The 11,406-nt window shown below is 31.9% G+C and overlaps 1 protein-coding gene across 1 annotated transcript; it reads left to right on the top strand.

The window, feature by feature from the left end:
• Positions 1-4,607: 4,607 nt before the first annotated feature.
• Positions 4,608-9,613, top strand: LOC130943449 (inducible nitrate reductase [NADH] 2). The gene is made up of 4 exons (XM_057871327.1): positions 4,608-5,856; positions 5,933-6,073; positions 7,063-7,295; positions 7,904-9,613. Exons 1-4 carry the CDS (start codon positions 4,788-4,790, stop codon positions 9,245-9,247), a joined length of 2,787 nt encoding a protein of 928 aa, XP_057727310.1. The 5' UTR covers positions 4,608-4,787; the 3' UTR covers positions 9,248-9,613.
• The last annotated feature ends 1,793 nt before the right edge of the window (positions 9,614-11,406 follow it).

Genomic DNA, 11,406 nt, shown 5'->3' with positions numbered 1-11,406 from the left:
TTGATAATTAATTTATATATGGTGGTTAATTATGGGAATCTTTGTTTGGAGGGACTTAAATAAATAACATGCAAGTTAAACCAACGAGTCGCCACAAGCATGTAGATTTATAATACCCCCTGGCTCTTCATTCTTACCATTTAATTGGCTCCAATACTCATATTCTGCTTCAAGATCTATGTAAAATTATTTTGGCCGTAATTTAATTAATAATTAATACTTTTATATCAATATTAATTTCCTAAAACACCCTCAAAGCACGTAGAAATCACGCTTTAACTCTTCCCATTAAGATCTCTTTATATTAAGATGAAAATTCAGATTCAGTTGATTTCACGTAAAGTTAATAGTTGAGAGTTGTTAAATGACGTAAAATCGACTGTACATGAGTTTTAACCTTATATTAAATCAGGTGTTAACATAAGGAAATTAGTTTAACTTCTTATAATAATAAGATTATATATGATATTTTAATTGTCATTCTTTAATTCGTCATATTTATATTAACTTTCACTAATAATACATATTTAGAGAAAGGTTCGCACACATACAATTGATAATAAAATACAAAAAGAAAAAAAGTATCTAGAAAGTTTTAAATATATCTAATAATCTCAGATAGAGAAGGTGAGCTGGTAGATATTTTTACGTGCAGTAGTAGATCTAAATACATGTCATATAGTCTAACTTTTTAAAAGGTTGGTGGAATTTACTATTGATTCTATTTAAATGTAGAATTAGAATAATCTCTCTTTTGAATAATGTAACAAATATAATGAAAGTAATTGTTATCGACATCATAATTACTTTACCAAAAATATGTTTGGGTAAAAACAATACAATATTTACATCATATTCATTTTTAAAATTTGATTATATAACATCTATATGTTGTAGGGTTGAGTAATTAAGTTGTTTCGCCTTGTCCTGTCCTGTCAATATTCGTCCTAAATATAGTACGAGTCAAAATGCTAGTTCATCCTATTTTTATGGTAGATTGATGGTTAATTTGCTTAATTTTTTTTAAAAATTAATAAAATTAATAATAAAAAATTATTTAAATATAAATAAAAATAGTTAAATTATTATATAATTTTTTATTAATTTTTTTAAAAATTTTAATTTTAATAAAATTATTTAAAATAACATCTGTCAATAAAATTATTTTTATTTTAAAAAATAACTCACATAAATTGAGTATATATATGAAAATGTAAAATAAAATAAAATTAATAAAAAAATAAAAATATATATTTAAAAATTATATAATTATTAATTTTGTAAGATTAATTATTATTTTATTAAAATAAAAATAAATAAATAACATTTGGTCCAGAATTTAATCCGTCTCTTTTTTCAAAAAACCCCTGCATTTGGCCGTGCAGGTTCTAAATCATAGTCTAATCTACCTTTTTTTGGAAATTTGGTGGGTTCGATCTATTTTATCACCTTTGATATGTTGTATGTGTATTTTTAATTTATAAATTTATATTAATGTCTTATTAATTTCGAAGTACAGTAATGTAAGTGATTAAGTTATTTTGGTAATTAAATTGATAAACTAACAAAAATTATTCCACAACTTACACGTAAATCACACATTTTTTCTTCTTTTACATGTTTTTTCTCTCGATAGACAAATCAACCTCCAAAATCTAATGCCTCGATTACGTTCCACATCGTATTTTGTCTGTTAATACTTCTTAAGCACACGTAATTACAGCAAACTATATAGTTTAATTTTTGTACTAAACTAAAGGTGTGACAAATTTTTAAAATTTATAAAATCTCTCAAATGAATAAACATTTTAACTGTATTCTATATATAGCCTGACATGTATATATGAGTCTTAATACTTGAAATACGTTACATAATTTATATGAATAAATATTTGATAATTTACATATTTAAGTAAAAAAATACATTTTTTATTAATTTAAATAGAAAACCGTATTTAGTAGGCAATGTCACAATAATATTTTAAAATTGAGAGAGGATAATAATATAATTAAAATAAAAATAAAAAACAATACATTTATATTAAGAAGATAATAATGAGCAGTGTCATGGATTGATGGATATATGTTCATATAATCACAATTTCCAGAAAACATCATATATCTCTCATGCATATCCTCACAATAATGCAAGAATATTAACTTCATATATATCATTTAAAAATAATAAAAAAAAAAGCATGAAGGAGTGGTGGGAGTTGTTTGCTACATAAACTAATGTACGTGTGAAGCATATAGATCACTTTGAGTTTAATAATTTGCATTGTATTGTTTTGTGCATTGAAGGGTGCATATATATGCATAGGCTTTATATGGCCAGATACCATCTAGACCGTATTTAACCGACCATCTCGCTATATAATTAGATACATACATGTCTCCATGCACTTTACCCATCTTCTACATTAATTAACCAACTTACCTTTTTAGTGTCCCTTCTTCCACTTCTGTATAAACTATTACAATATACAATTCTGTACAACTTATATATATACACGCGGTAATACTAAAAAAAAATGAAAACTTATTTTATTTAATATTTATTATTTTGTTATAATAATTAATAAATATTAAATAAGATAAATTTTAATTAATTTTGATTAATTTTTTATTATTATTAAATATTTTCGTATAATATAATTCAATGAGACACACAAATCTTTTTTATTTATGTGTAATTATTATATATGGTTAACATATATTACTAGTATTTTATGAAAAAAATGCTAATTAAAAAACTTCTAGTCAAAAAGATCAAATATTTGTTGATAAAACTAGGGAACCAATGGCTCCATGCATACAGAGAAAAGAATCCTTTATATGCGAGTATATCAAATAGGTTGTTATATTTACACCGAAAATTAATTACTAAATTAATGATTTATATAAAATATATATTAAAATATAAAATATATATTAAAAATAATTTAAATAATATATATAAATAAATAATAATTAATTTTTTATGTATACATAATATTTTTATATCAAATAATTGATATATAGACGAAAATTTTTCTAACAGAACCATGCTACGTGCACCCTCTTGAAGTCACTGAACATTGTTTAACAACTGAAGTATTTAAAGTAAAAACCTCCACCTAGGTTTGAGGTATTAACAGAAATGCACTATGTTTTGAATGTTGCCGTGTTGGAAATGTTTTTGTCTACAAAAATATCATTTGTTTTTAATAGTTATTTATGCCAAGTTGGGGGTTTCTACTGCGGGGAAAAATGCTCACACTGAATCTAAGATTTGATTAACATTATTACATTAGTAATCAAATACATAAAGGGGATTATGTGTATTACACGTATCCCTAACCCAAAACTTTCTTATATAGCTTTTTTCGTCTTCATTTTTTTTTTTTTGGTGACTGTTTTTTCGTCTTCATTTTAATATCTCTTATTTACCTGCTATATTTTGATAATAATATTTTTATTATTTTTCGCCGACATTTCATTTATATATCTCTTTTTATATTATAAAAGATTTTTTTTTCATTTTTATGGATCACTTTTAGTAAAAAATAAAATATACAAAAAATACATATAATAAATAATGGATTTTTATTAACTTGTATCTTAAAAATATAGGTTAAGAACACTATAAAATAAATGTTTTCAAAATTATTGAAAAAAAAACTTGATTATATTTCAGTGTATTGAATATATAAAAATTTTAAATCTTTTATTATTATATTTTTGTATATATTTTTGAGACACAAATTAACTAAATTCATAATATTATTCTTATATTTGTTCACAAAAAAAATTGTACCACATATATAATAACTAATGAACAGATATTTATGTCTTTGCTTATTATGTTTGTACACACACCAAAATAGCAGATATTTATGTTTCCATATATCACTACCCCACCAACATGCATAGCCTATGACTTTAATTTGTGTCGATTTTTACTTATTATCTTCTGTACATTATTATTATTATTATTATTATTATTATTATTATTATTATTATTATTCAATGAAAAAAATGTTTTGAACATATTTTTATACGAAGACATTTTCAATGATCTCGTGTAAATTTCTCCTCACATGCATAAATTGGACCGAACATCATGTTATACATTCACATACTTATTAGTGTATATATATATATATATATATAATTTAGGGACTCATAATTATATGTCTAATGTTATAATTTTCAGACATATTTAGTGAACCTATAATGTCCATCACAAAATAATTTTGAAGTACTTATTTGGTAACTTTTTGAAATCTATTTATTATGTTATTATTCTATAAAAAGATAAGGTGAAATAAGAAAGCTCAAATAATAATCTATTTTTATTGTAGATATAATAAGGTTGAAAAACGTCTTTTCATACTTGTAAATTTGAATTTCTATTTTTTTGGTAAAAAAAAAAAAAGAAACTTTTGGTTACAGCTTATTATTTCTGTCACATTTTATTATCATTGAATTTTAACACCAAAAATAAAATATTTACAAAACCATGTACACCTAATCTAAATAGAAACGCCTACTATTTTCAGTAATAAGTATGTGTGGGACATATTGTATACTAATACTACCACTACTACAACTCCTTTCTCATTTGTGTGGCGTACCTTCCCTACGTTTCTTTCTGTCCTTCCCTCAAACCTTCCCTATATAACACCCCTTATCCCTCCCCTGGTTTCCCTCGCTCAACTCAACAACCATTCGCATCCATGTTCATTCAAATCCTTTAATTTTCTTCAACCACTGAAACACATTACTCTCCACTAGTTTCCGCAATGGCGGCTTCCGTTGATAACCGTCAATACCCAGCCCCAGGTCTCCAAGCCCAAACCCCTTTAAACGGCGTCATACGCACTTTCAAGCCTTCGCATAACAATAATAACAACAACCGCTCTGATTCCCCCATTCGCGGTTATAACAAACTCCCGCAAAATCCGGACTTCACGCGCCCCAAGAAGTCACCTGACTCCCCGTTCAACTTAGACAACGTATGTTCAAGTGACGACGAAGAAGACGACGAAAACGACGTCGCCGAACTCAAAAGCCTCATTCACAAGGGAACCGCTGAATTGGAACCTTCAATCTACGACCCGCGCGACGATGGAACCTCCGACAGCTGGATCCAGCGCAACGCCTCCCTCGTCCGTCTCACCGGAAAGCACCCGTTTAACTCTGAGCCACCGCTACAACGCCTCATGCACCATGGCTTCATCACACCGGTCCCAATCCACTACGTACGTAACCACGGGCCTGTTCCCAAGGCCCAATGGGAGGACTGGTCCGTAGAAGTGTGCGGAATGGTAAAACGTCCTGCACACATCACCATGGACCAGCTTCTCCACGATTTCCCAAGCCGCGAGTTCCCTGCAACGCTTGTTTGCGCAGGAAACCGGCGCAAGGAACAAAACATGGTGAAGCAGAGCATCGGTTTCAACTGGGGAGCGGCGGCGATTTCCACGTCGGTGTGGAGAGGTGTGCCGTTATGGAGTTTGTTGAAGCGGTGCGGGATCATGAGCAAAACGAAGGGCGCCCTCCACGTGTGCTTCGAGGGCGCTGAGGATCTGCCAGGTGGCGGTGGATCCAAATACGGAACGAGTATCCTGAGGGAGGTTGCACTGGATCCCTCCCGCGATATAATCCTGGCTTACATGCAAAACGGCGAGCGTTTAGCGCCAGATCACGGTTTCCCTGTTCGAATGATCATCCCCGGATTCATCGGTGGACGCATGGTTAAATGGTTGAAACGCATCATAGTTACACCGAAGCAATCTGACAGTTATTACCACTACAAAGATAACAGAGTACTCCCCTCTCATGTGGATGCTGAACTCGCCAATGCAGAAGGTATTTTTTTTCTTTTTTTCTTTTTTCTTTTTTTCAATTTTAAGGGTAACTAATAATTTATTATCTTTTTTATTAGCTTGGTGGTACAAGCCAGAGTATTTGATCAATGAGCTCAACATAAATTCTGTGATAACGACGCCGTGCCATGACGAGATTTTGCCGATAAACTCGTGGACTACTCAGAGGCCTTATGTACTCAGGGGATACGCATATTCTGGTGAGTTGATTAACACAATTTCTTCTCTTCTTATTTTTTCTTCTTTTCCTTCACTTTTGCAGTAATATTTAATTCAACTCTTTTTAATTAATAAATTATTTCTCAAAATTTGTAAAAGTGAATGAATAGAATTACATCCTAGCACTGGTAAAATACACCAATAACTGCGTGCGCATGCACCTGAAAGGGAAATCATTGGTTGCAAACTTTCTGGTATCACTAGTTGAGATCTCCATTCATATTAATTTCTCACACTTCGAAGCACTTTTACCGGTTTTATTTTTATTATATACATTTTTTAAATATTGGCTTTTGTTACATCGAGTTTGTTTGGATGGATTTGACTATCTCAAAACAATCATCAGGAGCTTTGTCATGTTTTGCTGCTATTGGTTGGTTGATCATTTTTAATTTCCAAAAGTGCGTGGATATATGTGTGTGTCTTGTTCACGGAAACAAAATGCAAGGCCAAAAAACAAAATTGATAGTTATATATGGAAATGAACGGCTTTGCAAGGATTCAATTTTAAATAAAGGAAGAGCAAATAACATAGAGTTAGATTGGAACAATTGGTGATTATTTAGGGTAAGCACATGTTAAAGTTGAATATTCTATTTGAAGAAAAAAATGGATGCAAAGTACGACTTTAATTGTAAAACTATGGATGGTACGGTGTTTCATAACAGTGCACACCAAGAAATTAAAAGATTCACCAATTAATTGAATTTCCTGTTTTACGAAAGTAGATACATGGCCTAGTTGAAAAAAAAAAATCACTGAAAATATAAATTGGAACTTGCGGAGTTAAATTAAATAGTATTTTTAACTGGTTGAATAATAATATTTCAAATTATTATGACAAGTAGTGGTGGTGTATATATTGGAACCTGTAGGCAGTCGGTTGAAATGAAGTGTTTATACGACTGCTGTCCACTTGGAGGTTGTAAGTAAGGTTAATTAATTAATTAATTTGTTGATGAACATGCAGGGGGTGGAAGAAAGGTGACACGTGTTGAGGTTACAATGGACGGTGGGGAGACGTGGCAAGTGTGCAGCTTAGAGCACCCAGAGAAGCCGAACAAATACGGCAAATACTGGTGCTGGTGCTTCTGGTCGTTGGAGGTGGAGGTGCTCGACCTCCTTGGTTCCAAGGAAATTGCGGTGCGTGCTTGGGATGAGTCCCTCAACACCCAGCCTGAGAAGCTCATTTGGAATGTTATGGTACCTACCTCTCTCTATGGGTTTTTTTTTAAAATATATTTGTATATTAGAATTAATTATTAATATATTTATATATAAATATATATTATATAATTTATTTTTAATATATTTTATATTCATTATTAATTTTAGTAACTAATTTTAATAGTTAATTTTAATATTTTTATAATATTGTTTTTTTTTTCATATACACTAGAGAATAATATATGGCGGCTACTTCCCCCAACCACAACACCAAATTAGTGGCCTTAATTACTTCTCTTGACTAGACAAACATCTAACAAAAAATCTCTCTCTTTTTCCCCTAACTTATTATAATAATGATACTGTTTGGAGAAAAAATGTAGAACATATTTAAGCTGGATTTAATTCTGACTATGTGTTGTAAAATGTGTTTTATTTGCATTTAATTATGTATAGTCACACTATAGTAAAAATGACCATAATAAAAATAATTGTGAAAATAAAAATTTAATACATTTAAATAAAAATAAAAATATAAAAAAATGTAAAATAATTATTTTTATTTTCAACGGGGAGTATAATATAAAAAATAGATATAATTAATAATTATGAAAAAAAACTAAATAGGTATTTGTAATATGTAGGGCATGATGAACAACTGCTGGTTCAGGGTGAAAACCAACATGTGCAAGGCACACAGCAGGGGTGAAATAGGAATATCATTCGAGCACCCAACCCAACCGGGGAACCAATCCGGTGGGTGGATGGCGAAGGAGAGGCATCTGGAGAAATCTTCTGACACCACACCATCCCTCAAGAAGAGTGTCTCCACACCCTTCATGAACACTTCCTCCAAGATGTTTTCCATCTCCGATGTCCGAAAGCACTGCACCGCTGAATCCGCATGGATCATCGTCCACGGCCACGTCTACGACTGCACTCGTTTCCTCAAGGACCATCCCGGCGGCACCGACAGCATCCTCATCAACGCCGGCACTGACTGCACCGAAGAGTTCGAAGCCATTCACTCCGACAAAGCCAAGAAAATGCTCGAAGATTACCGCATCGGCGAGCTCATCAACACCGGCTACACCTCCTCCTCCGACTCCTCCCCTAACACCACTGTCCATGGAAACTCCGAAACCACTCACTTAGCTCCGATAAATGAAGTTACGGTTCCGCCGGTGACACCGACCCGAAGCGTGGCACTCAACCCACGGGAGAAAATCCCATGCAAGCTGGTGTCCAAGAAATCCATTTCCAACGACGTTAGGCTCTTCCGTTTCGCATTGCCGTCGGAGGACCAGCTCCTGGGCTTGCCAGTTGGCAAGCACGTTTTTGTGTGCGCAAACATTGACGGGAAGCTCTGCATGCGTGCGTACACTCCATCTAGCGACGTCGATGAAGTGGGACACTTTGATTTGGTGGTTAAGATTTATTTCAAGAACGTGCATCCTAAGTTCCCCAACGGAGGACTCATGTCACAACATTTGGACTCGCTTCCTATTGGTTCTTTCTTGGAAATTAAGGGTCCGTTGGGACACATAGAGTACACTGGCAAAGGAAACTTCACGGTTCACGGAAACCACCGGTTTGCAAAGAGGCTTGCCATGCTGGCTGGTGGGACCGGAATCACGCCGATTTACCAAGTTGCCCAAGCCATCCTGAAGGACCCTGAGGACCGAACCGAGATGCACGTGGTTTACGCGAACCGGAGCGAGGATGACATCTTGCTGAGGGAAGAGCTTGATGCGTGGGCCAAGAGCGATGAACGGTTCAAGATTTGGTACGTTGTGGAGAACCAAAGAGAAGGGTGGGAATACAGTGTGGGGTTCATCACGGAGAGTATCTTGAGGGAGCATCTTCCTCTTGCATCCGAAGATACTTTGGCTTTGACTTGTGGACCACCACCAATGATTAAGTTTGCAGTGCAGCCCAATTTGGAGAAGATGGGGTATGACATTAAGAACAACTTGCTATTGTTTTAGGGTACGTACGTACGGTACTAGCTAGCTAGGTTGCGCTTGTAAATATACGTATGTATTAGTATGTATGTATTGTTAAGGATAAAAAATAAATGATTCTGTATGGGGGCGTAGTAGTATTCATATTTTATTCTAGTCAATTTTTATATTATTCTTTGGAAAATAGGAGGAAAACTTAGTTTGTACATGCATCATGTGCATGGACAAACCGTGTATTGTTTAGTTTAGTCGTTTACTTTTCCTAATCTTGGGGTCTTGATGCAGACAGGGTTGGTCAAGTTTTTGACTGCTCTTCTGTGTTGTTCACTGTTTACCCAATTAGATTTGGGTAAATATTACATTATTATAAGATGTTCAATTGCTTGGGAATGTGATGAGACAGATAATATCTCCTCTCTAGTTTTTATCATGTTAGAGAGTACTGGCTAGCTCTCTTTGAAAGTGCCCGAAGTTGACACCAAAATTTAGAGGGAACCACAGTTTAATAATATATATGTGAATTATTAATAAAAAAATGTTTTATTTTGCAATACCAAACAGTATTATGTACCATAAAAATAACATTATAATTAAGAAAATCATGCGAGAACAATATATGTATTTTACTATGAAAATGCAGAAATTACTCAATGAGAAAGACTGGACATGTACAGGGATAATTTAATAATAATAATAATAATAATAATAATAATAATAATAATCATGAGTAGGTTCTATAAACCAGTATGTATGGCTTTCTCAAATATGAAGAGATTATTGTGGCTTTGGATACGCTTAGATGATGAGATTCCAATATATATATTTTAAATTAACCTTCCATTCAAACCATTTGTTATTATCACTTATATTATTCTGCAATGAATATAATATATAAAAATGTTGTTAAAAGTACATAATATTTGACCTTAAATATTCACCCTTATTTGCAAAAGGGTACATGTGAGTCGTTATACACGTGCAGCTGTGCATGTTGGCTTGAAAGAATTAATAATAATAATTTATTATTCTAATTATAATAATAATAATAAAGTGCATGCATGGCATTCGCAGCTTCTCAACAAAAGAGTCACCCTTCACATTATCGTTAGGCCAAGTGAATGTAAGTGCTATTTGGCTCTTGGAAAGGTCACCTTACTATATATGTGTGTAATTCCAGTTTCCACACGCACCCATCACCCATGCTAGCTAGCTTCCTTCATCATGCCTCTCTTTCACTTCATACATTATTTTTCGTCGTATTCTCTTAAGTGTGACCCCCCACAAGAGCCAGGCCACCATCCACTGCCTCCAATTTAATACATAGTCATAGTACTGCTACTATTTGTTTATTTTTATATCTTTTCTTTCAGAAGAAGTAAGGATTCAGTGATACCAATCATCTTGGTTGGTTATTCGTGTCCGCAATTATTAATTCAAATTAATATTGATTAAACTATATGTATAAATGAACTTTCTTTTCTTTTTCTTTCTAGCATGAAAACGATACTTTTGTTTGGCGCTTCTTGGACAAGTATATTATATTCGTACTTTTTCCAATGGAGAATATTAGAATTGGGTGAGTCAAATTTACCCAAGAGTTATTTTAATTGATGGGCTATTTTTTTATATTATAAATATTTTAGAAATTTTATTTTTAAGAGATGTAGCTGCAATTTGTTTATTCAATTCTCATCATATAATATCAAAACATATCAGATTTAATCTTGTTAGGTTATTCGAAGATAATTCTTCCTGCAATCAAATTTTATACTTCAGATATTTATTTTTGCAACATAAGAGAAGTGTATTACAGTTCTCACATTTTTTAAGAACATGGACATTATTAGAATGTTTATATACGGGACATTTCTCACTTTTAGCTAGTTTTTAGAATATTTACAGAGATTAGATTGTATGCTAGTTTTTTTATTATTATGTGAAGAAATATAATTTATTTACATATAAGAAATAAATCCTAGTAAATAAATAATTCTAAAATAATAATTATGATCTTTCTAGCTACAGAATCGATAACATTTAAAATATCAATTGTATAAAATATATATTAAAAAATAAAATACTTATTAAAAATAAGTTAAATAACACACATATTTATAATAATATATGACGATGGAATTTTAATTTCTAATTTTAATATATAAATAATATTTTTGTTAAAGTAT

The sequence above is a fragment of the Arachis stenosperma genome, chromosome 8 (genome assembly GCF_014773155.1).
Source record: "Arachis stenosperma cultivar V10309 chromosome 8, arast.V10309.gnm1.PFL2, whole genome shotgun sequence".
In the NCBI taxonomy this organism is placed as follows: Eukaryota; Viridiplantae; Streptophyta; class Magnoliopsida; order Fabales; family Fabaceae; genus Arachis; species Arachis stenosperma.
This window is presented reverse-complemented; position numbering and strand designations above follow the sequence as displayed.